The sequence below is a fragment of the Acomys minous genome (genome assembly GCF_964271855.1).
Source record: "Acomys minous genome assembly, chromosome: 13".
In the NCBI taxonomy this organism is placed as follows: domain Eukaryota; kingdom Metazoa; phylum Chordata; class Mammalia; order Rodentia; family Muridae; genus Acomys; species Acomys minous.
Window position 1 is genome coordinate 90,143,920 of NC_140495.1, and position 26,349 is coordinate 90,170,268.

The 26,349-nt window shown below is 50.3% G+C and overlaps 1 protein-coding gene across 2 annotated transcripts in view; it reads right to left on the minus strand.

The window, feature by feature from the left end:
* Window positions 1-775: 775 nt before the first annotated feature.
* The window catches only part of HKDC1 (hexokinase domain containing 1), a 41,406-nt gene continuing 15,832 nt past the window's right edge, over window positions 776-26,349 (minus strand). For both annotated transcript variants that reach the window (XM_084751937.1, XM_084751938.1), the window contains 12 exons: window positions 24,251-24,434; window positions 22,315-22,470; window positions 20,868-21,101; window positions 18,868-19,172; window positions 16,415-16,560; window positions 16,189-16,308; window positions 13,247-13,342; window positions 12,954-13,053; window positions 11,668-11,851; window positions 8,838-8,993; window positions 3,350-3,583; window positions 776-1,593 (listed from right to left, as the gene is read on the minus strand). In XM_084751937.1, the coding sequence (XP_084608063.1) occupies window positions 1,446-1,593; window positions 3,350-3,583; window positions 8,838-8,993; window positions 11,668-11,851; window positions 12,954-13,053; window positions 13,247-13,342; window positions 16,189-16,308; window positions 16,415-16,560; window positions 18,868-19,172; window positions 20,868-21,101; window positions 22,315-22,470; window positions 24,251-24,434 (2,063 nt within the window). In that variant the 3' untranslated portion in view covers window positions 776-1,445. The remainder of the gene's footprint in view (window positions 1,594-3,349; window positions 3,584-8,837; window positions 8,994-11,667; window positions 11,852-12,953; window positions 13,054-13,246; window positions 13,343-16,188; window positions 16,309-16,414; window positions 16,561-18,867; window positions 19,173-20,867; window positions 21,102-22,314; window positions 22,471-24,250; window positions 24,435-26,349) is intronic.

Here is a 26,349-nt window from a genome sequence, read left to right on the forward strand (position 1 = left end):
TGCAGGCCAGTCAGAGGAGAGCTGAGAGTGAAGAGAAAGGGATGGCTCTTGGGGAAAGGGTCAGGGACACAGCTCCAGAGGGTTCTGGATGGGAGGGTTGGGGGTGGAAGGGAGGACCCGGTTCCTGGGAGAGAGAGAGCAGCAGAGGAGAAGAAAGGATTCTGGGCGCTGGGGAGATAGGACAGTGCTCTCTGTCAAACAGCAGGACCCGAGTTCCATCCATACATAAGGATACCCGCCCTGTGTGGTGGTGTGCCTGTAATTCCAATGTTGGTAGGTGGAGACAGGAGGATGCCTGGGACTTGCTGGACAGCCAGCCTAGCCTAGCCCCAGATCCCACTGAAGGACCCTGTCTCAAAGGGGATGATGGATGGCATTTCTGAGATGATACTGAAGTTGTCCTCTGGCCTCTAGACACATGTGTGCACACAATACACACACATATACACATACCTACACATGAACACATATCTATATTTGCACACACACACACATACATGAACACATATCTACATGCACACAAATACACATGCGCACGCACACATGACTTCCAGCAGACCCCAGTTCAAGAGCAAGCACTGTCACGTAGTCACGTGGCCACTGCTCAGCCGCAGGAAGTACTTCACTTCAATCAAGTGAAATTTGGACAATCTGTACCATATGCCCCCTTCTGTTGGCAGGAAGTCTGGACTAGACTATCCAGGTTCCTTATTCTCCTGACAAGATGTGGAGGCACCAGCGAGCCCCCGAGGAGAAAGCTCAATATCACGCCAAGTTTCCCAGAAACCCAAGTATCTTTTATTTGTGGACCCGCACTTCGCATACCTAACGGTCCTCAAAACACATACGATCAGCAGTGACACCTGCTGCATCCCGTGAAATGAAAAACAGTCCCTTGAGCAGTGTCCCACCCCATAATACACACATGGGGGATGACACCCCAGGGTGCTCACAGAGCACCCCGAAGTTGGTAAGATTCCTCCTGGCTCCATGGCAATGGGACGAAGCCCTTGTTCTCCGGGCACCTATAAAGCCAACATGACAAGAGGGCCATGTTAAGCTAGATCCTCCAGAACACTAATACTCTTTCTCCCTCTCAAGGGTTTGTCTCAGGCCCAATCTCCAGCCAGAGGTAGCTTAATGCCAGAGAGGGACTAAGCCACCAGCCACCTGGCCAGATCTGGAGTCCAACAGCCATGAGACCTGAAGCTATCAAAAGCTCACAGCTCAAACGAAAAATTTGCCAAGAACAGATCTCGTAGGCCACATCCTTTGATTTGGAAAGCCAGCCCATCTTTAGCCAAAATATACCAAGTAGAGGTGTCGCCGAGTGTCACCGCAAAACCAGCACCAGGATGCTCAGAGTACTGAGGAGGGGAGGTCAGCCAGGAGGTCATCTGGTGGTCCCTGGTCAGCATGGGGCATCACGGGCCCCACAAGACCACCTAGTTTTCCTTCTGCGATTGCTGTAACCTCTTGGCTACTGCTGTGATCAGAGCTGCTCCCTTCCCGCTGCCGTCTTCTGACAGCATGAATGTCACGTCACACTGAGGGGCCAGTTCTTTCACCGTCTCCTGCAGTATCCGGGAGAAGCTGGGACAAAGAGGACAACACATCAGCCCTTGCGACTAGACTCTTGTGACCGTGCTTTCCTCCATGGCCTTAGGTGAAAACCCCACCCTCGTGAGTCAAGTGTGGTGTCAGCTGTAGGAGTCTCCAGGAGCGATAGCTTCCAGGAGACTGCAGTTCCTACTTCTGAGAGCTTTTGTTGTGAAGGGGTGGGAGACTCCACAAACTGTTTGTCAGCACCTTTTGTTTTGTTTTTGTTTTTTGAGGCAAGGTTTCTCTGTGTTAGCCTTGGCTGTCCTGGACTTGCTTTGTAGACCAGGCTGGCCTGGAACTCATAGGGACTCACCTGCCTCTGCCTCCCGAGTGCTGGGATTAAAGGTATGTGCCACCACACCCAGCCTAGAGTCAGCACTTTTAAAAAGGATTGTATCGTTTCTTTCTAGCCTTTGTTCAAGTCTTAGTTCAAGAAAGAGATTTGGAGCTGCTGAGATGGCTCAGAGGTGCTTGCCACCAGGCCTGATGACCTGAGTTCGATTCCTGGGCAGGCCCCATGTGAGGATGAGAGAACTGATGCCTATGTATCCACATATGTACATATATACACATGTACATACAAAATAAATGTAAAAATATTTTTAAAAGGCTGTATTTGTAGAAACTAAACCCCGAGCTGGGCAGTGGTGGCACATGTCTTTAATCCCAGCACTTAGGAGGCAGAGGCAGGTGAATCCCTGTGAGTTTGAGGCCAGCCTGGTCTACAAAGCAAGTCCAGGACAGTCAAGGCTATACAGAAGAAACTTGTCTTGAAAAATCAAAACAAACAAACAAACAAACAAACAAAGAAGGAAAGAAAGAAAAAGAAACCAAACCTCCAAATGTGAATTATCCAAGGGACAAAGAGAGAAGCTGTGAGCCAGCGATCACTACCACAGGAATTTTATAATCTTGTTCATACAGCTCCTTGTCACCAAAATAAAATGGGAAACACTGAACAAAAATAATAGCTTCTGCTGGGCAGTGGTGGGGCACACCTTTAATCCCAGCACTCGGGAGGCAGAGGCAGGCAGATCTCTGTGAGTCTGAGGCCAGCCTGGTCTACAAAGTGAGTCCAGGACAGCCAAGGCTACACAGAGAAACCCTGTCTCACTCTCCATCCCCTAAAAGAAAGTAATAGCTTTCATTAGCGAAGCTATTAAACTTAAGCCTCATGACAGCCTATGAGGCATGATTTTCTTTGTCCCCATTCTACAGAAAAAGAGCCGGAAGTTCAAAGCAGGCAAAACCTGGCCCTATGTCACCTGGCTTCTGCATGGTAGGGCCTGGAGTCAACCCTGTGTTGTATGGCAGGGATTTTTATTTTTCTGTCCACTGACTGAACTGAGAAGTTACAGCCAGCTCACCCCTGGCTGGCACTCTGGCCATGTTATGCCAACCAGTGCAGCAATCACTACATGTATTACTTTGGCGCTGGGTGGTCCCCATTTTATCTCCATGCATAATACATACCCTAAGAGGCAGAGGTCACTGCTGCTGACCTGGCACAGAGGAAGCCCCTGGCTGGAGTTTAAAGGCTGACTATTAACCTTGCATGGACAATGAGGAAGCAGGGGCGCCAGCCTTTGCTTCAGCCTCAACAGCAGTGGGCTCTACCATGCCCTGTTCCCATCCCCACGGGGCTACATCTTCCCAATGTGAAGATGAAGCATTCGTGTGGGTCCAGCCCAGGCCACCAGCTGGCCTGCCCCCTGTCCCAGTTCCCACGCGTGTCTCAGGCACTCACTGAGGATGAAGCTTGTAGAGCGTTCCATCTACGCCCACGGTGACCTTGAAGTGCTGGAGCCCCTGATCTTCTCTTCTTTTCTCCACGATGGCAGCCATGCCTGCGCCGCAGAGCTGGGCAGCCCTCCGAGACACGGCCCCACACACCTCCTTCACCACAATGCTGTCTTCACACGTGCTGTCCAGGCCCAGCTGCTGCAGGATCCTCCTGACCTGCAGGAGGGCCAACCGGTCACTGTGGACAAACAGGCCCGAACGTTAGCAGCTGCTTCCTGCACCTGGGCCTGCTTCACAGTCTGCGCAAAGAATGTCAGAGATACAAGACTTCCACCTAGGAAGTCCCATTGCCTTTAAAGATTTATTTATTATGTTTACAACATTCTGCCTCCACGTGCACCTGCCCGCCAGAAGAGGGCAGTAGATCTCACTATAGATAGTTGTGAGCCACCATGTGGTTGCCGGAAATTGAACTCATGACCTCTGGAAGAGCAGACAGTGCTCTTAACCTCTGAGCCATCTCTCCAGCCCCCCCACCCCCCATTGCCTTTAAATAGCAAGGTGTGAGTGCCGTTGTGTTGAGCACGCTCTTGCCCATCTCACCGGGAGCTAATAATAGGGTCGGCAAGCAACATACCAGATGCCCGTTTTCTAGGAGTCTGAGGTTCGAAGTACAGGGATGTCTTCTCAGACCTAACAACAATTTAGCACTCCCCCTGCGGTACTCTCTTCCTATGCCAGAGACCAATTTCCTCCTATTTCTATCGTTTTGGGTTTTGTTGCTTGGAGTTCAGGCTCAGGGCAGCTGCCCATCCAGAAACATCCAGTCCCAGTAGTCCAGGCTACTAAGGAGAGCTCTCAGCTAATAATGCTTGTGGTCCTGAGATTGCCTGCCTTCAGTTGCTTGCTATGTAGCCTCTGGCCTGGTGTTCCCTATGTATCTCAGTGTGGCCTCAAATTCATGATAACCTCCCTGCCTCTACCGCCCACGTGCTGGGGTTAAAGGCAGGCGTGTGCTGTCTACCCAGCTGACTCTGTGCTCTTTGGAGGTGAGACTGTGTCTTCAGCAGTGACTTGCACAGGGCTGGGGATAGTCAGTGACCTAGTGACTGCGTGGATATATGGCGCACAATGATCCCTGAAAGAATAGGAACGCTCAACCCCGGGACCCACACCCAGCCAACACACAGAGAGAATAGAGACTGCTGAGAGATCAGCCCTAATTGGGACGTCTGGATCACATCCCACCCGCCCAAGGTTTAGGTGTCATCTCAGAAGAAGAGGCAGAAAATTTAAGAGCCTGAGGTAGTCAATGACTACTATATCAGAACTGGGCACGACAGGACAGTTGCCCACATAACTCAGGGCAGCTGTGACTGCATGCCCAAGACCCGAGGAAGATCTAGCCCACAGCACAGATGGCCAAAGAGGCCACACAGCTCCCTTAGCTGAGGAGCTATGGGCAACTGGTGGCCGCTGGCAAAGGAAGAGTCAGTTTAAGAGAATCAATTTTCTTTAGGGACAGGGGCCCTGAGAGGTTGCCATGCTCCAGTATAAGGCCACGTGCCCACGCACATCCAGGCAGCATGAGGTGGACCCAGTGGGTTTTCTTAAAAAGAATATGTCGGGGCTGGAGAGATGGCTCAGCGGTTAAGAGCGCTGACTGCTCTTCTAGAGGTCATGAGTTCAATTCCCAACAACTACATGGTGGCTCACAAGCATCTGGGATGTGATCTGATGCCCTCCTCTGGCTTGTAGGTGTACATGCAGGCAGAGCACTGTATACATAATGACAAATAAATAAATCTTTTAAAAAAGAATATATGAAATTGGGGACGGGTAGGGTGGGTTTGATCAAAACAAATTACATACATATATGAATTCTCAAAAAAATGTAAAAAAGAATGAGAGCCAACTGGGCGGCGGTGGCGCACACCTTTAATCCTAGCACTCGGAGGCAGAGGCAGGCGGATCTCTGTGAGTTCAAGGCCAGCCTGGTCTACAGAGTGAGTTCCAGGATGGCCAGGGCTACACAGAGAAACCTTGTCATGAAAAACAAAACAAAACAGTGGGCACCTGATAGGACCACGAATGTGTACAGAGAAATGGTGCCACAGGGACAAGCTGGCCTCAAGTCTAGACCCTGGTCAAGTGACAGTGAACCAGTGACAAGCGATGGCACTTACACTGAACTCTGAGCCTCACAAGCCCACAAAAGAATGACAGACAAGCCGCCTCGATGGCCTGGCAGGGATCACACACAGAAAGGTTACAGATCTGCAGACCCAATGGGTGACTTTTCATGAGCCATTTCATGTCGTGGCTGGAGAGGCCAGGGATGGTAAAAATACTATGTACTGTTGGCCTTGGAGTGGCCGTGTTTGTCTGGTGGTAAAGCACTGTGTGCTTCTGGCGTTGGGATGGCCGTGTTTGTTTGGGTTTTGTTTCTTGTCTCAGTAAGCGTATTCTAACATTTGTCTTTGCACAGAAAAGCTGAAGAACAGATCCTGAGGCATTGGTTGGTAATAGGAGCTCCTTACTTTCTTCCTCTCACTGACTCTTAACTTTTATTTTGTGATGCTGGCAATTAGACAGAGCTTCCTGCATGCCAACACCTGGCTTCTAGAAAACTTGTTTTGAGCTGAGACCAGCCACGGAGCACAGGCCCATCAGGCTGACTGAGGGAAAAGCTGTTCTCAGGGCATTCGGCTCCTTACAGCTGCTCCTTACCATTCCAGACCACTGTTGACTCCCCCTCCTCCCCGTCCTCCTCCCCGTCCTCCTCCCTGCCCTCCTTCCCCGCTTCCCCTCCTCCTCCCCCTCTTCCCCTTCCTTCTCCCCTGCTCTTCTTCTTTTTAAAGATTTATTGTTTTCATTTTATGTGTTTGAGTGGGTTTTTTTTTTCCTGTGCTGTGAGTAACTTTTTGCCTGAAGAGACCAGAAGAGGGCACCAGACTCCCTGGAGTTAGAGTTTCAGGCAGTTGCGAGCCACCATGCCTGTGCTGGGAACCAAACCCAGGCCCTCTGCAAGAGCAACCACTGCTCTTAACTCCTGAGCTCTCTCTTTCTAAGTCCTGACTCTACAGTGACTCTACCTTCTAATGCCAGCTCCCCAGACAGCAAGTACCCTGCAGTACTCCCGTGTGAACGCTGACTTCACTTGTAAAGAAAATACACTGATGTATATATTTTTCTGTCATTTTTGTTTACTTGTATTTTGGGGATAAAGTCTTGTTATGAAGCCCTGGCTGGCCTGGCAGTCCCTATGCAGCCTAAAGTGATCCTGCTGTCCCTGTCTCCCAAGGGCTCAGATAAGAGATGTGTACCACCATGGCTGGCTTGGTCTCTCTTTACTCCCATCACTGCCCCCAGCTGTGCTTTTTCCCTCAAAACCACCTAGTCAGACAGCCTAATAAAATTGGGCACAAACTGAGAGAAAAAAGCACATCTGTATATAACTGGTATAGTGGGAATGGAAAAAAAAAATTTTTTTTTGGCAAGAGTCTCATATAACCCAGGCTGTCCTAGAACTCGTTGTATAACCAAAGATGACCTTAAACTTCTCTTTCTTTGCCTCCCAAGTGCTGAGATTATACTTATGCCCCCCACCCCCCAGACCTGGCTTCTGCTATGCTGGGGAGTGAAGGAAAGGCTTGTGCATGCCAGGGAAGCAATCTGCCCACTGAGCCCCTCCCCCAGCCTCGGAAAGCCACTTTCCAAAGAGCAATGCACCCTCAGGGAAGTGCTCCTTTTGTCAAATGTTTCTATCATAAGTAAAGAATTCCTAAGATGCAAATGACTATGTGCAAAAAGAGTAATTATGGTGTTTCTCAGAATAACCAAAAAATCATAAATTATAATTTGGCATTGCATTAGTATGGGAGGGTTAGTAAATTACAGCATAGTAACAGGGAAGTTTTACATAGCCCTTCATAAGGATCATCACACTAATGAGGTGATAAAGGGAAGACACATTATAACTAATCAGTGCTGATGGCATCAGACTGTCACCGTAAGCATCAGTGACAGTATAGGAAAGGGACAGAGGAACCAAAAGTCAACACTGAATCTGATCAGGCATCCAAGGCAACTGTGAGGCCTCCAGAAGATACGAGAGACAGAAGAGAGTACCAAATGCTGTAACAGCCCTCAGAGTCTAGGGTACAGGGAAGTCGCAGGACGAGCTGCAGCTTCGTCAACAACTGTGCAGGTAGGAAAAAGAAGGAAGGGAGGGGGAGGCCTCCAGAGTGAAATAGATTGTAGACCTGCCAACCAATGCGAAGGGCCCTGCTTGCCTACGAATGCATACCAAACAACTACACTGCTGTGTTTTGCTTTTGTTTTGGTTTGGGCAATTCAAGAAGCAAAACTCTAAGAAGATATTTTGACATTAAGGTTTAACACTAGCTGTTTTGGGTGTGTTCATGGTGCTGCTTGGTTATGTTTTTTTTTTTAAGAGCTGCTATTTTAGAAATACATTTTGAAATATTTATAAATGAGCTAACACAAAGGTGTGGGCTCTGTTTCAGATTAACCTAGCCAGAGGCTGAGCCGGTAGGAGTGTGGGACAAGCCCAGCCGCGATGGGTTGACCTTTGTTGGGAGCAGTGATGGGAACACTGGGCCCACTTCACTATTGTTCTACTCTTGTAGATGTTTAAATTTTTCCATGATAAAGAATAAAACAAGAAACAGAAGCCAGGCGTGGATGGTAGCACACGCTTGGAACTCCAGCACTTGGGGGGTAGACACAGACCTCAGCTACATGGCAACTTTGAGGCCACCTGAGCTATCTAAAGAACAAACAAACAAACAACAGCACTGTAAGTGAAATTTTCTATGACTAAACACTGCATAAATAATAGGTAAATTATATTAGTATGATGGCATGTATCAAATAAGTTTACATATATTAAAAAACTCAAGAGAAGACAACACACACAAAGCTCAAAACAGCTGTTATTTGCTAATAAGCAGATGAGTGATTTCCTTTTCCAAATTCTTTGTTACGGGTACACTATCTTTTGAAAACAGAGGGTTAACTTTTAGCCCAACTTAATTCTGGAACCTCAGTGGAGAACCAAGTCCTTTCAAGTAAGCGCCTGGGGCTAAGCTCTGGGCAGAATGCTGTCCTCTGGGCTGGAATCTGAGGCAGGTGGATAGAGGGGTGGCCCTGAGTAAGCTCCATGCCCACAGGCGCCTTCCTATCTTGTCTTTGTTCCTCTCTCCAGCAGTGACCTTGGATTTCTGATCCTCCTGCCTCCACTTCCTGAGTGCTGAGATAACTGTTGTGAACCACCGCATGTGCTTTATGAAGATGCTGGGGATCGAACCCAGGGCATCACATATGCCAGGCAAGCACTCTACCAATTGAGCTACATCCCAGTCTTGCTTTCGTTCTCTCAATCCTAAATCTTCCCACCCCTGGCGGGATGACAGCCATCCCTTCCCCAAGCCTCCCACACTAAGCAAGTAAGTTTAGTCATACATCACCTTTCAATCTGGGACAGGAATTTGGTTTCAAAGATGCCCCTGGTCCGGAGTCGCTCTGAAATCTGCCCTCGGAAGAGGAGCCCCTGCCGGGTGAGGTCGATCAGGATCCGCCTCACTATCTCCCCCAGGTACATCCCACTGGTCATCTTCTCATATCTGTTTGGGGGGAGGGGGATAAGACTGATGAGGGAGAAAGGTGGTTTCGGAAGGACCCGGGGCTGGGTGCGGAAGGCATGCCATTGGCACCGGAAGTTCATTGTTCAGAGAGGGCCCCGAGATGCTCTCGCTGCAGTTGTCAAATGAATATAACACAAAGAGAAGGGCGAAGTGAAAAAGAGAGGCTTCAGAGCCACCTGGGACCCAAGCTCAGCTCCCCACACCGCAGTCACGGGGGGGGGGGGCGGGGGGACATGAACCTCAAATGTGAGCTTCATCTGTAAACTGGGGAACAAAGCAGGCTTGTAAGGCATACAGGGAACAGGAGCCACCCCTCCTTTGGCCCCAATGTCAACTCTCCCCAGCCAGTTTCGGTTTTGCCTTAGACACAGAGACATCAACTTAGCCTTGGATGACGTCTGTCCACTAGACATCCCAACAAGCTACCAGCACTTAAGAGGTGCTAAAAATAATTCATCATCCTTTCCCCCTTTGCACAGGGCTCCATACAGATACATAGCAAGACAGGAAGGGGCTTAGGAAACAAGCAGCCAGCACCAGGAAGCTTCGGTGCGTGGGAGCACAGTCTCACTGCTGGTCTCAACTGTACTGGGGAGCTGGACTCCCACCAATCAAGAGGTGAATGGAAACCCAAGTGCACTGACGCTCAATGCCAGCCTCACACTCACAACTGTTCTAGGACCCAGCAGAAAAACACTGCAAAATAACATAAGGCAAGGCAACCTTGTCAGGTCCGAAGGAATCTCGGGGACAAATGGCTAACCCCAACGGGGTGCCTATTAGCGTAGCACAGTGAATGCTGGCCCCCTGGCTCCTCTCGCTTCTCACTGTGCCTCTGCCCCAAAACCTCTCCAGCCTACGGGCTTCTCCGCCCCACCTTCTCATTCCTACATAAGCCTGCCATTTTGGCCATGTACTCTTGATTCTCCGCTCCTGGCTCTTGGTCCGCCCCTCTTGGCCCTCTCTGGTTGATTAAATTATTGGAATGAGCTAATGGCAACGAAGCTATAACATATAAATGCAGGTTCGTTGGAAGCAGCTCGGGAGGGGGAGGGGAAGGGAGAGGACTCACCTGGAGATGGGGGGGGAGGGAAGGAGGGAGGGCAGGAAGGTAGGAAAGGGACAAGGGACAAGGAGGGCAGGGAAACCAAAATGTCTGGTTTATATAGTGATTCTCTGGGAGAAGGGAAGCCCCCCACCCTAGGTAGAGGGCAGGCCATGGCAGCCAGCTCTGCCGCAGGACCTAACACTCTCTTCTCTCACTCTGTCTCCTCTACCTCTTCTCTTGGCCTAGTCAACCCCTCCACCCCCCCCCCCCCACCTCCTGTCTACTGGCCCTACTGGCCGTGTTTAGTTTATTGCTTTCTCTCCCTGCCCTGGACTCTTCCAGATGCCTCTGGCTGTGCTCTCCCTCACCGCCACAATAAAAGCCTCCTCGGCCACGCCTTGGAGCAGTCATGTGCTCGTTTTATCCAAAATCCCAGTTCTACTCCGTTAAACTCTGTCCAGAAGTCTGAATCACCGCAGACAGACATAGACCTAAGACCCAGAAACTACCTGGGAGGAGAGAGATGAGTCTTCAAGCCCTTTCTAACAGGGGTGGGGTGGGGGGTGGGGTGGAGGGGGGTGGCGTGGAGGGGGGTGAGTACTGAGGCCAGGCTTCCTGCAGGCTACAGCGCTCTACACTGAGCAGCACCCTTCAACCTGAGGGTTCTTGGTTTTCGAACACCCGCTGCCACCCAGCAACAACGATCACCAAAGCAGGGCGCAGGACCACCAATACCCATCCCGTCCTTGCAAAAGCCTCTTCCCTACACCATGTTCTCAGCTCAACAGTCCCCAGAGTGGCCTTGAACCCGGGCTTAGCACATTTCCAAGCTGTCAGCCTCTACTCACCAGCCCTCATAATAAATCTCCACTTCCTCAGTTTACATATTATAAAACCAAGCTTACCTGGGACGGAGAGCACACGTCTCACACACTCTAAACCACTCTCCGGCAAGTTCTAGAAAAGGTTCCCAACACTGTTCCAGGGGAAGGGCCTGGGTTCCCTCCTGGGGCCAAGGACACTAGCCCCACCTCAGTCTAGCCCTTTTGTTTCCACTTACCAGTGTGCGTCAGAATGCAGGTGGAAATCTACTGTGAGGTGTCTAGAAGCCATTAGGGGTTTTTTTTCCCCTGTTTTTTCAGAAATTAGTAATTGAAATGTACCTCACAAAGGCTTGTGATCCCTGATAAGGTGTGATACCACATTAAGAGTCAATCTTCTCATGCATTGTGGGGACCACTTTCCCCCTGTCCTTAAAAGGCTCAGGACCTTGACCTTTTAATGGGACCTGGTAAAGCCCACTCAGGCCCACTCGATCACCACATCCCTGCTCTGTTACACGCAGGCACTTGCAAGACATTGTGACAGCTTCTGGCTGGCTTCCAGACTCCCACAAGCCTTCACAGTACCTTATGGTAATCAGAAAAGGGGCCCCTCCCTCTTCCTGTTAGAACATCAAGATGGCCTATTCCACTCCAGGATGATCCTGCCCTGACATCTGGTACAGAGGTGCAAGAAGCACAGACAAAGCCATCAGGTTGACGCTGCAAGACCGGAACTGCTCCCTTCACACACGACATGCACATGACCACCCGCCCCTCTCACCTTTGCTTGCCAGAATTCAAGGAGCCCTCGTCCACCTCCTTGTCATACTGGGTGCGGATGTCATCTATGCAGCCGTTATCTCCAAATCCTCCCCACTCCGTGTTGATGCACATCCGGCCTTCGTCCCCTTCCACCAGCTCAATGTTCCTCATCTCCTCCATATAGCACACATTGCTTCCCGTCCCTGGAAGGAATCACCAAGGGACTTTAGTCCTCAAAGACACTAGGTCTAAGAGAGGCAGGTGAGTGCCATAAATAAGTCGGGGTCTGAGACAGAGCTGAATGGGATCCCAGCTTTGTACTCAGCTGGCCAGTCTTAAGCAGGTGCCCTATAGAGTTGTTAAAAAGAAAAGAATGAGGCATCATGTGTGTTCTCTCCATGTGTTAAGTAGCCAATGAATGATACTTGCCATCTTCTGCAGCAGCAACAGCATCTCTATCATCATTATCATCATCATCTTCTTCCCCATCACCTCCATCACCCCATCATTATCATCATCATCATCACCAATCAACATTATCATTAGCATCTCTAGCCACATCATTATCCGCACCATTCCTATCATCATCCTCATCCTCATCCTCATCATCATCCTCCTCCTCCTCCTCCTCATCATCATCATCATCATCATCATCCCCAGCAGCAGCAGAGCCAGAGTCAGAACCCACCTCTGCAGCCCTAGGCCACCCTAGGCCACCATGTCCAAGAGTGGCCTCCCTTCCCTTCAAGACAACTGGCCCTAGAACCCTAGTTTAAAAGAAGGAGGGGAGCCGGGTGTGGTGGCGCACGCCTTTAATCCCAGCACTTGGGAGGCAGAGGCAGGTGGATCGCTGTGAGTTTGAGGCCAGCCTGATCTACAGAGTGAGTCCAGGACAGCCAGGGCTACACAGAGAAACCATGTCTCGAAAAACAAAACAAAAACAAAAAACAAAAACAAAAAAGAAGGAGGGGGTCTAAGGAAGGGGAGACACAGTAATGGAGGTGACTATAATTACAACACATTACATACTAATATGAAAATGTCAAAAACATGAAGGAGGAAAGAGAAGAAAACTCCTTTGTGCATCTTCTCCTTCCTCAGTGAAAAGAATGGCCTTGGCTTAGAACCTTGGTGATAAAAATATTAAGAAGAGCCTTGGGAATTAGTTAAGCTAGACCCCCAGACCGAATCACACCACCTCTGGAGCAGCCTCTGGCAACAAAGCAATGACCCTGTCAGCCCTCAAGAGAGTCGGATGGGTCCAGGACAGTGTCGGGGGCGGGGGGCACATGACTGATCACGTACCTGCAATCAAGCCAATCTCACAATTGGGATCTTCATAGCCACACGTCATCATGGTCCCCACCGTGTCATTCACTATTGCAACTATGTCCAGGTCAAACTCCTGCAAAGAAAGAAAGCAGAATGTGTAAGGGGCACCTGCGCCCAAGGCTGACTGAGGTCTGTGGCCTGTGGCCTGTGGCCCGTGGCCTGTGGCCTGTGGCCCGTGGCCTGGGCATAGCATGGCAGAGCACGGGAGGAGAAGGGCCCAGGGGAAGAGGACAAGGTCCATCATGCGCCTCCCCACCATAGCCTACGTTTCTCCTCTTGATGGCTTCTCTGAGCATGTCCACCACGTCCTCCCCTTCACAGTCGGTGGCCTTGAAGCCTTTGGTCCACCCCACTAGAGTCCCCTGAAACAAAGAAGGATAATATCACTTGGGTGGCAGTCCTCGGGTCACAGAGAAGCTCAGATCCCACAGGCATGAGATGCTGAATCTGGTCACTGGTGGAACATGCATGTTCTTGGCCTGCTTCTACCTCCACTGTCCCAGCATGGCCCAGGCAAGGGCTCCTGCCAAGTCTGTTCTTCTGTGTGCTCTTCAAGAGTCAGATGTGTTCCTGTCACTGGTACACAGAATCAAAGTCTGGAGCCACTTTTTCTTCTTCCTCCTCCGCCTCCTCTTCGTCCTCCCCCTTCCTTCTTAGATTTATTTATTTATTATGTATAAATTGCTCTGCCTGCGTGTACACATGCACTCCAGAAGAGAGCATCAGATCACATTATAGATGGCTATGAGCCACCATGTGGTTGCCAGGAATTGAACTCAGGAACTTTAGAAGAACAGTCAGTGCTTTTAACCTCTGAGTCATCTCTTCAGTCCCAGTTTTTAGTTTTTTAAGACAGGGTTTTTTTTTCCCTCTGTGTAGCCTTGGTTGTCCTGGACTCACTTTGTAGGCCAGGCTGGCCTCAAACTCACAGAGATCTGCCTGCCTCTGCCTCCCCAGTGCTGGGATTACAGGTGTGCTACCATGCCTGGCTGATTTATTTTTTTTTTAAGTCTGGGTGAGTGTGTGAGTGTGTGTGTACCATGTGTGTGCAAGTTCAAGGTCAGAAGAGAATGTCAGATGCCCTGGGAGTGGAATTACAGATGATCGTGAGCCACCATGTGGGTGCTGTGAACTGAACCTGAGTTCTTTGCAAGAACAGTAAATGTTCTTAACTGCTGATGCATCTCGCCAGCCCCTAACCTCATTTATAAACCAAGGAAACAAAACCACAGAGAGGTTAAAGAATTTACCCAAGGTCACACAGGCAATAAATAAATAAGAAGCCTGACAATTCACCTCAGACTCTGTGGTTGTCCTGTTCTCCCCCAACCCCAAGTCAGGCAGAGTCCCTGAAGAGCACAGAGCAGTGTCTGGTATAGAACTAGCACTGTGTACACACTATGTTTCACCTAATTCTCCTCCACCACCACCATTGTCATCATCATTGTTGTCATCGTTGTCATCATCATCACCACAGTCATCATCACCATCATCATCATCATTGTCATCATTGTCATCACCATCATCACCTTCATCATCATCACCACCACCAACCACCACCATCACTATCACCACCACCAACCACCACCATCACTATCACCACCACCACCACCACCAACAACAACAACAACCACCACCACCATCACCATCATCATCATTGTCATCATTGTCATCCTGCTGATGTTGTAATCCGGGCTGACACTGAACTCCCTACGTAGCCAAAGGTGGCCTTCAACTCTTGATCTTCCTGCCTCCACCTCCCAAGAGCTGGTGTTCAAGCATTTGCCGCCAGTGACAGCTTGGGAAAGGCATTTCTTTCTTTTCTTTCTTTCTTTCTTTTTTTTTCTGAGACAGGGTTTCTCTGTGTAGTCTTGGCTGTCCTGGACTCAACTTTGTAGATCAGGCTGGCCTCAAACTCACAGCAATCCACCTGCCTCTGCTTCCCGAGTGCTGGGATTAAAGGTGTGTGCTACCACGCCCGGCAGGAAACGCATTTCTTAAGTTACATGGGTGAGCTTTCTTTCATCAGACAATAAAAACCCTACAACTTTGGCATCTCCCTGTTCACGTGTGCTATTCAGAGCACATAAATAATATTGCTCAATTGTTCTAATTAGCCTTCACTGGTCATTACCTTCTCAAGCCTCTCTGTAAAATCATTAGGCCCCTCTTTTATATTAGTGTCACATATGTCCTTTTATTGATACCAGGCCATATCTGAGAAGGCCACTCCCTAGATCCAACCAACTGTGGATGAAAAATATTCAGAAAGGGACTGGAAAGATGGCTGGGTCAGTCCCCAGCACCCACATGGTGGCTCACAACCACCTTGCAACTCCAGTTCTGGGGGACCTGACATTTTCCTCTGGCCTCCACAGGTGCTGCACACATGGGTTGCACAGATGCACATGCAGGCAGAGACTCAAAAGCAAACAAATACAAATAAGTAAAAACTAAACTAAAAAGTATTCAGAAACAGAAACCGCAGCTGTCCTGATGCACATAGACATCTTTCTTATTCTTCCCTAACAGCGGCTCTGCATTTCCACTGTGGGACATGATTGAGAGATGATGGCCCGTATTCAGGAGGATACGCACAGGGTCTGCACAGACATTGTGCCATTCTGTAAAGTGAATTTGAGCAGTGGATTATGGCGCCTGTGGGGCCCTGGGCCCACTCCCGTGAAGATACCAAGGAGTCAACTCTTTTGCAAATGACAAATAAGGAGAAACTAAACGCAGTGAATTAGAAAAGCCTTTACACAGCTAAACCCCTCTAGACCATGTGTTCCCAGCTGTGGGAACGGTGTCCTGGTGGCATGGCTCAGTCAGCAGAGTGCTTGCCTGGTATACACACAGCCCTGGGTTCAATCCTTAGCACCACATGCACTGGGCTTGGTGGTGCATGCCTGCCATCCCAGAGCTCAGAAGGTGGGAGCAGAAGGACCACAAATCCATAGGGGATCCTTGGCTACATGAGGAATTTGAGGCCGGCCTGGGATACTTGAGACCCTGTCTCAAAAACAAAACCTAATATGAGCACAGACACAGAGAAACCTTGAAATGCTTCCCCGCTAGGGGCAGGGGTAGGGGCAGGGCAGGGGCATGGCAGGGGAAGAGGCAGGGGTAGGGGCAGGGGTAGGGGCAGGGGCAGGGCAGGGGCAGGGACAGGGCAGGGGCAGCCGTGTGCATGGCAGGGTTGTCTTACCTTGTCAATGCACGTTTGTCTGCAGGGAAAGGAGAATGTGAAGCCCAAAGGCAGCTGGGCGCCTTTGAGGCCCATATAGTCCAGGAAGTCAGCAATGCACTGCACGATGTGGTCAAACAGCTGCAGAGAGAGAGAGAGAGAGAGAGAGAGAGAGAGAGAGAGGTGGCGTCCATGCAAGGTGCACACGGATGGGTGTGGCAGCTGGCACCCAGGCCCTAACACTCACCTCCTCGCCAGTACCCTGCATGATCTCCAAGGGGATGGCAAAGATCTTGTTGTACATTCGCACCGACCTCCGTCCACTTCTGATCTTCACCAGGAGGACTCGGAAGTTAGTGCCCCCCAAATCCAGGGCAAGAAATTTTCCTTTCTCTGTGATGGAGAAAGTGGAGGCTGCATTCCCACCCACACAAGGGTCACATGTGTCCCTTTAATGCGTACTGGGTCGTATGAGCAGAGATCTGTGTTGGGCACATGGAGGAAGAAAAGGGGGCCAAGCCCGGCAGAAGCGGTGGCGGGGGATGGGGTGGGGGGAGCCTCTGTTCCTGGCCTCCTAGACCAAAGATTCTTCATGCCCTGGCAGGCACTCTGAACCTGCCCTAGGCCAGAACACTTTTTCTAGCCCTCATTTCCCCAAGACCCAGGCACCGCTCACCACCCACTGCTTCTGAGACAGAGCTTTCATTCTGGGCCTCTTCCCATGTCTACAGAGCAAGGCAGTTGGGCCTTCAGGGCTTCTTCCACCTCTAAACCCCACTGACCAATGGGTCGCAAGCACTGTATACTGAGCCAGGCCTTCTGGTAGAGGACCTACTGGGCTGAACCTGGCACTCTGGGGGCCCTGAAACAGGAATCCTGGGCAGCTAACCTGAGCGCAGGGGACTCTAGGAAATAGTTCCATCCTGTTTAAACAGGCCAGGGCCTCTCTCTGCAGCTCTTTCCCCCATAAACCTGAGCCTGTTCTTCCTTTACTGTGTGCATGTGTGTTCATGCCATGGGTAGGAGGGCAGGTGTGCCGCGGCACATAGTTGGACGCCAGAGAACAACTTTGTGAAGTCGGTTCTCTCCTGACACCTCCTCATGTGCCCCTAGGGTGCGGGGGGCGGGGGGGGCACTCAGGTTGCCAGGCTTACACCAGTGAGAGTTGGTTTATACTTGTTCCCTCTTCCCTGGTCCCTGAGTCCTCGGCCTGGGAAACCCCTCCAGGCCTGCATCATGGAACTGTGCGGGTCCCCACCTGTCGGACCTCCTCCTCCGGCTCTCAGCATCAGAGCCTGGGCCACACAGCCTCTCTTGCTGCCCTCCACTCACCCACCCGCTCCTACCCATCCTGATCTTTCTGTTTCTCAAAATTGCCAAAGGCATCCTTCCAGCCATCTCTGTTTTTCTTCATGGCCCTTGTCACTTTCTCATGTCACCTGCCACTGGCCTTTTCGCCGTCTGCCTGCCTGGCTAAGGCCCATTCATAAGGACAGGGACTCAGCTCTATTGATGCACCTAGAGCAGATGCCTCACATGTCCCCTTGAGGGACAAGGGTAGAAGAGGCAAAGAGATGGAAAGGAGAAAGAAATGGTTCATTTATTCTACTGTTCTCAGTTTTTCTGTAAACTCAAAGGCTTTTGGCTCCAGATAAATCATTGTTGTTAAGAGATTCAAAGTGTGTCATCCTCACAAGTTTACCAGCTGGTGACACCTACAAAATAGAACTAGTCCCTCCTCAGGTAACTGGCAAAGTGATTTGTGAGGATGAAGTGACAGAATTCAAAGCAAACTTCAAGGCCTGAGCATGGGCCAGCAAGATGGCTCAGCTGGTAGAGGCACGTGCCACCAAGCCTGATGGCCTGAGCTTGAGCCTTAGAACCCACAAGGTGGAAAGAACCAACTCCCACAGGACGTCCTCTCACCTCCATGCGTGTGCTGCGGCATGTGAACACACTTGTGTAAGAAATAAAAGTAAAAAATAAATAAATAAATAAAAACATCAAAGGCAGTTAGCAAAGGCCGTTGTTCCCAGCAGAGGCCTGTGAGCATCACAGAGGTGAGGTGAGGCAGCTGCAGAGAGCTGGCTCCACAGCTCAGTGGTTTCCCTCAACCGAGCAGAGAAGACAGCAAGATCAAGAATTGGAAAAGCCGAGGCAGAAAATAGTGGGGAAAACCTGAACGCCAGAACAGTACCAGCCAGAGGAAGCCCTGAAGGCCCACACAAAATCGAGTGTCCAGAGGGAGGGCAGGGGCAGCATAGGGACTTCTGCTGACTCACAGTGTGAGGTCCAGTCCTGCTCTCACCTGCACGTAGAACACACACACACACACACACACACACACACACACACACACACACACACTCATATACATACACACACATACACATGTGCATACCTGTATACACAGACACACATGTGCATGCACACACACAGACACACAGACACACACAGGCATATACACTTATACACTCACACACATATACTCTCACAAACACAGATGTGCACATACACATTCATATACATGTGCATGCACACACAAGCATACACACTTATGCATACACACACACAGAGCTCCAGAACTACCCTCTACCAACTGTCCCCTTTCCTCATCCAAGACTCTAGCATTCGCTGCATTTGCAGATCGTAGACAGAGCCCTGCTCACCTCTGTAGGGCAGGTGCCTGTGCCAACCTACCTGTGCCATCAGGCATCCCATAGACATAGGTGGGAAGCATCTTCACTGTAGCCAGAGCATGAGTCTTTTTTTTTAGCCCATACTCCAGTTCACTCCGCATCTTGTCCCGCACACCTATGAGTTGTTCCGGGGTCAACTGGAACAGGGCCAGCACCGTGTCAATCTGTTTACGCTGGGCCTGTACCCGAGAGGCCACTGCGGTCACCATAGCGGCCCCCTTGGTACTGCCACTCTCTGATAGGAGGAAGCGGACGTCACAGTTTGGGACCAGTCTCCTCACCACTTTGTGCAGGCGTTTGGGGTACCTGAAGGTAGAGGTGACAGTCAAATATTGAACAATCGTATAAGCCAGGTCTGGCTAGTGGGAAGAGACACAGGCCTGGCGGGTGATGGATTCTGGAGGACCTGTGTTGGGGGATGTGTTGGGGGATGGTCTGATGTATTTTGATGCTGATAACTGCTTGCTGTCTGTGACCCACCTTTTGCTTAATAAAAAGCCATCCCACCTGGGCAGGGCAGAGGAGATAGGTGGTGCTAGGAGAGAGAGGAATTCTGGGAAGAAGAGAGACCGCCAGGAGGAGAAAGGAGAGAGACGTGAAGGAAGAGAGGAAGGCCGCCATGGGTTAGATGGAGGAGAAGCACATGGCCAGCGTGGATGGAGAATCCGGCCCAGATGAAGAACATTAGCAAGTATTTGGGATTATGGATGGGAGGTAGCTTGATAGAAGTTATTAGAAGCAGATGGCATGGGGTTGAGACAGGGATCCCATGCCTGCCCCACTATGAGAGGTAGTTTAGAGGATTGATATCTGCCCTGCCCCAGTTTAACTAAGGCTATTTTAAAATATAACAAGTGTCTGTGTCTTAATTGATTACTAGCCAGGCCTACAGGTAATACAGATAATTTAAAAAACAATAGGGATGGGCTAGAAAACTAGGGCACTTGGGAAGCTAAGGAAGTGTTGATGTTGCAGCTCTAAGGCCACGTGTCTGATGGGACAGTGTGATGGGAGATGTCACCTCTGTCCACAGGGGAAGGATCTGCTTGCTGAGTGCTTTCTAGGGTGCATGCGCACTCCTGGCTTCCAATGCTAAAGGGTCTTTCACTCTGAATCCTCCTGAGAAATTGTCGTTTCCCCACGTCTTCCTATCGGGGAGAAGTCTTCCTTTGCCATCACTGATTTTTGCCCATCATGACCAGGTATTTCTGACTTTCCGGTCTTTTTTTATTTTAAAAGTTATTTATTTATTATGCATAGAGTGTGCTGCCTGCATATGTGCCTGCAGGCCAAAAGAAGACACCAGATCTCATTATAGATGGCTGTGAGCCACCATGTGGTTGCTGGGAATTGAACTCAGAACCTTTGGAGGAGCAGCCAGTGCTCTTAACCTCTGAGCCATCCCTCCAGCCCTGACTTGCCAGTCTTACCATAATGTAGGTATTACTTAGATAATGGAGAGAAAGATGACGGACAGATAGGCAGGCAGGGGGGCATGTGGGCACATGAGAGTTGGATGAATGAATACACTGATGGATACATACATGGATGGATAGATAGATAGATAGATAGATAGATAGATAGATAGATAGATGACAGACAGACAGATAAGTGGCCTTTCTAATTAGGCAACTGCTTTAACAGACTTTGGTTTGATTTGGTTTGGTTTTGAGATAGACCTTGCTGCATAGCCCAGGCTAGCCTCAAGTTTCCTCCCTCCCTGCCTTCTCACGGTGGCGGTCTCTATTGCTCTGCCCTTTGTGTCCTAGACAGCCTGCCTCTGGTCAACCCCTCTGAGTTCTGTGATCACTGGCATGCACCACCAAATCAAGCTAAAGCCCCCTTCTCTTCAAGAGTGATTCCCCCAAAGCACCCAGCCAGCTGTGGAAATCTTAGACCCATTAAGAGGGAGCTGATTCTAGCCACCCAGATATGCAGCACAGACCTGAGGGAGCACCAGGGCTCAGCTCCAGGGGCCACTCGGCAGTGGGTGGCACTTACTGAGGGTGTGTTTTGTAAAGGGTCCCATCCATGCCCACTGTGGTGCGGAGCCGGGTCAGCTTCTTGTTCTCCCGGAGGCGTGTCAGGATGGCAGCCAGGGCAGCGGCGCAGAGATTGGCCGAGCGGAAAGAGACGATGGTGCAAACGTGCTGGACGGCAATGCAGTCTGACTCAGAGGGGTCCAGGCCCAAACCCTCCAGGATCTCTCTCGTGTTAGCCAGGCCTTCTTTATTCCTAGCCAGGAGACAGGAATGAGGGATCCGCACTTCTCCACACTGTGGGCATCCTCCTGGGATGTGCTCTCGGGATTGCGTGCACTACTTCATAATGGCATGGTATAGCCAATAGCAACAGCAGCGTCGAAAAGAGCAGATGCCGGTTGCTAAGCATGCACCGTGTGCTAGGTACCTGCTAAGGCTCTGGCACACAAGTCAACTCATCCAGTCCTCATAAGAATCCTGAGGGAAGCACTGGTAGACGCCAGCACAGGTGAGAGGACTGAGGCAGCATGTGAGTGACTTGTCCCTGCTCACAAAGCTCCTACTTGCTGGAGCCACGGCTTGAACTCTGGTAGTTAGATTTCAGTCCACGCTTCCAAGCACCCCACATTCTATGCCACTTAGGTTCCATCTCTGCCACTCTCTGTGCAGATCCAGGCTCCACCCATCAGACTGGTGACAAAGCTCAGGGCAATGCTAAGGGTTCCATAGCTGAGGAGCAGGTCTCTGACCTGACTGAGCTAAGCTCCTTTATCACCCCATTGCAGGGCTTTGAGTGTAAAGACTCAAACCACCAGATCAAAAGGCAGCCATGCCAGGGCTCCGTGGGGAAAGACTCAGGTTACGGAAGGGCTCTGAGGCTCCATACAGAGTCTAAGGGTGCCATGATGGGTAAAACTACATGCAAGTGTGCAACTTAGGATAAGTATCCAGGACTTGAGTTGAACTCCCCAAGGAACCTGTGACTGCCCAAAGCAGGGGAGAAAGGATGGCTTCCTGACAGCAAAGACCCTGCCTACTGAAACCCACAGGAGTGTGACACTGAGCCACAGCAGAGATTTCTAACTCGCCTGAAGCCAAGCCCAGGACTGAAACTCCCTGTGAAGGAAGAAGGTCCGGTCGCTACTGCTGCTCCGGGTACACAACACTGTGGCCAGCAACCCCAGCCCTCCACAGAGACAAGGCAGGAGGGATGCCCTAGCTCTCACAGAGGCAAGGCAGGAGGGACACCCCAGCCCTCCACAGAGGCAAGGCAGGAGGGATGCCCCAGCCCTCACAGAGGCAAGGCAGGAGGGACACCCCAGCCCTCACAGAGACAAGGCAGGAGGGATGCCCCAGCTCTCACAGAGGCAAGGCAGGAGGGACGCCCCAGCCCTCACAGAGGCAAGGCAGGAGGGATGCCCCAGCTCTCACAGAGGCAAGGCAGGAGGGATACCCCAGCAGCTTACTTCTCTATGGCAGCCACGTGCTGTGTTTCAATCTTGCCCTTTGTGTGAAGAGCGGAGGATTTTGCACCCCCAAAGAGGAGACCAACTTTGGCCATCTTCAGTAAGATGAGCCGGACCAGCTCCCCCATGTACAGGCCACTGATCATCTTCTCGAACCTGCAATGGGATGAACGGGTCAGTGGAAGCGACACCTCAGGCTAAGCAATAGGAGTTCCCAAACGTCCTGGCCAGGGGGAGCTACTCCTACTTCTACCATGAGGAACCACAATGTTGTTGACTCATTGTCACTCAATCATCCCATGACAACCAGAATGCTTCTAACCCCGACACTGGGCATCTGTCTCAGAGAGCCTGGTGCTGAGATTTCAGTCTGGAGTGTCCACTGAAGACCGGTCTGTCAAAGGCCTGCTCCTCAGACTACCTGGCACTGTCAGGAAGTGGTGGGACCTTTATGAGGGGCCCCTATAAAGGTCACCCACCATTTATGGGCATGTCCTTGAAGAGGAAAGTGGGTCCCCAGCCCTCTCTCTTCTCTCTGTGTCACACCCAGCCATGAGGTAAATGGCTTCTTCCACCATAACATGCTGCCTGGCCACAGGCCCAAAAGCAATGGGGTCAGCTGACCATGGACTAGAACCTCCAAAACTGTGAGCCAGGCGAACCTTCACAAGCTTAGGCATTTGTTACAGTAGCAGAACGCTGACTGACATGAAGTATGGCGAGCCCAGCGAAAGCCCATCGTGACAGGGGCGGAAGACCCCAGGAGGCAGCCCTCACCTCCACTCTGGTCTCTACACCAGACAACTGCTAACTGTCACAGGAATATAACTTTCAGTCTTCAAATATAGTAAGATGTAAAATCCAGAACTATCTGTTTTCATAACCAGACTTACACATTGCAATACAAAAGCTCTTAGACCATGAGGGCTGGAGAGAGGGCTCAGGGGTTAAGTGTATTTGCTGCACTTCCAAAGGACCTGAGTTCAGTTCCCAGCATCCACATGAGACAGCTCTCAACCATCTGTAACTCCAGCTCTGAGGGGGGAGGCAGGCTCTAATGCCATCTTCTGGTCTCTATGGGCACCTGCATTCACACCTGTCTACACACACACACACACACACACACACACACACACACACACACACACACAAATAAAAACTAATTAAAAAACAATCATCTTAGAACATTGAAGAAACAGAAAGCAAGCAAATGAGATTCAGGTTTGATTTAAGAGTGTGACGCAGAGCTAAATGAAAATGACAGTCTGAGAAGCACTACTGCCTTGGCTTGTAACAGCTCATGGTCACAAGGAAACTGGTATGTGCAGGATAAACACTGGGCTGTGAAAGGTGCGTGAGGACAGGACAGCAAAGCCAGCTGTGCGGTGAGCCTTGAGTAAGCTCAGCACACAGCAAGGAGCTGCTGCAGGTGCCAGAGAAGCTTTTCCGCCAGCCTTGGCCGACGCTCACAAAGGGTGTGACTAAACAGCAGACACAGACATTGGTGGTTGTGAGGTGAGGCCCCTGAGGATGTCAGGTGGCTAGGGAGCCCCAAGGAAGCACACACTGAAAGCCCTGGGCAGGGTCCCGTGCTTTTTTTTTTTTTTTAACATTTTTTTAAATTTACTTTTATTTCACATGCATTGGAGTTTTGGCTGCATGTATGTCTGTGTGAGGGTGTCAGAACCTCTAGAACTGGACTTAACAGATAATTGTGAGCTGCCATGTGATCGCTAGGAATTGAACCGGGTCCTCTAGAAGAGCAGCCAGTACTCTTAAGCCCTGAGCCATCTCTCCAGCCCCGGGATCCTGTGCTTCCTGTGTCTGGCTTTCCTCTGCGATGATTCACCTACATACCCCGACGCCCATGAGGGGCTGAGTGAGCAGGAGCGCCCGGTGCTGATGCCCGGATGGTGGGTGACAAGAAGGCACTCACAGTTGCTTCCCAGGGTTGAGCGAGCCGAGGTCCAGCTCTCTGTCAAACTCTGTGCGGATGTCCTCCAAAGCGCCGTCGTCCCCGAAGGCCCCCCACTCTGTGTTGATGCACATCCTCCCCTCGTCGCCCTCCACAAGGTCAATGTTGCTCATGTCCTCCATGTAACATGCGTTGGTGCCTGTGCCTGGAAAGAGGGTCAGAGAGAACACTCAAAGAGAAGGAGAAGCTGGGTAAGCCAGGGAGCACTCAGCTACTCCAGTACTGTGCTCTTGCTCTGCCCCGCTGCCTCAGGCAAGCCTGAGCTCTCAAGGGAAACAAGGCCCACATATGGGGCCCACACACCTCAAGTCATGACAGTGTGCAGCTATAAGTGGAGGCAGCTGTGAAACCATCCCTTGTGAATATGCATCAATGCTTTTAAAAAAAACAGAGATAAGGGGGTATGCCAAAACTGTTTTTTAAACTGCGCGCCCCCATGCCTATGTACCACCATACCTATGTACATATATATGTGTGTGTGTATATATATATATATATATTTTTTTTTTAAGAGAAGTTTAAGGGCTGGAGAGATGACTCATCAGTTAAGACCACTACCTGCTCTCCCAAATGTCCTGAGTTCAATTCCCAGCAACTACATGGTGGCTCACAACCATTTATAATGTGATCTGGTGCCCTCTCCTGGCATGCAGGCAAAACACATTTTTGGGTTTTTGTTTTTGTTTTTGTTTTTTTCTTTTTTCTTTTTTCTTTTTGGTTTTGGTCTTGGTTTTGGTTTTTCCAGATAGGGTCTTTCTGTGTTAGATTTAGCTATCCTGGACTTGCTTTGTAGACAGGCTGGCCTTGAACTCACAGCAGACTGCCTGACACTGCCTCCCAAATGCTGGGATTGAAGGCATGCACCACCACGCCCGGCCTTACACTGTAATCTAAACAAACAAACAAACAAATATTTTTTTTAAAAGAGAGAGAGAGCCGGGAGGCGGAGACAGGCGGATTGCTGTGAATTTGAGTCCAGCTTGGTCTACAAAGTGAGTCCAGGACAGCCAAGGCTACACAGAGAAACCCTGTTCTCAAAAATAAATTAATAATAATAATCATAATAATAATAATATATTATTATTATTGTATTTCTCTTGTAGTTATGGGGTGGGTATGTGCATGTGTAAGTACAGGCGGCTGTGGCGTCCAGAATAGGGTGTCAGATCCCCTGAAACTGGAGCTGGGTATTTTAAATTACAATATATAAATAAATGAGGACTGTAAAAATGTAGACTACAAGATGACATTTGGAAAAAGCTTTTCACAGACAAGTGTGGAACAATGTTCAAGCTTAAAACTCAATCTGTGGTCCCAGACACAGTCACCAAGACACACAGAGGGGACAACAGCAGGTGACACCATGACTGGCAAGTGCCTGTTCCAGTATGAAGTGGGGTCCTGGAATCGTTAGGCACGTCAGGCTGCTCAGGTGGGCAGATCCCCTTAGGAAACCCAGGCCAAGGATGTCCCTTTAGAAAATCAGGAGCTGCCCCGGCCCTGGCAGAGGAACAGGAGGCAGAGGAGTGGCTACCCGAGAGCAACCTAGGAGCCAAGAATGGTGGCACATACAGCCGAGTGCACCCCCCCACACACACACACTCATATACCTGTCATCTAGGTTGAAGGATTGTGAGTTCAAAGCCAGCCTGGTCTACAGATGAAACCATGTCTCAAAATATTATTTGAATTTGTTGTGCCTCCAACTGCTGGACACCTCAGTCACCTCTGTGGCATCTAATCTTCACGGCTCAAGCCCCTTTGCTCCTCTGCCGACAGTACAGTGGGCTCTGACAGGTGGCCTACCTCACCCCTTGTCCTGGGACTCAGTCTCACAGGCGCAGCCCAACTGAGACAAGAGCTCTCACTCTTAAACCCAGGCTTGCCTGAAACTCACTAAGTAGCCCAGGCTGGCACAAAGTTAGAGCAATCCTCCTGCCTCTGACCCCTGAGGGCTGAGGTTACAGATGGGAATATTACGTCCAGCTACAGTTGAGCTTGAGAAGCTCCTACACAGGAGAGTATGAGAAGGGTCGCCGTGAGCCAGCTCTGAGCACAGG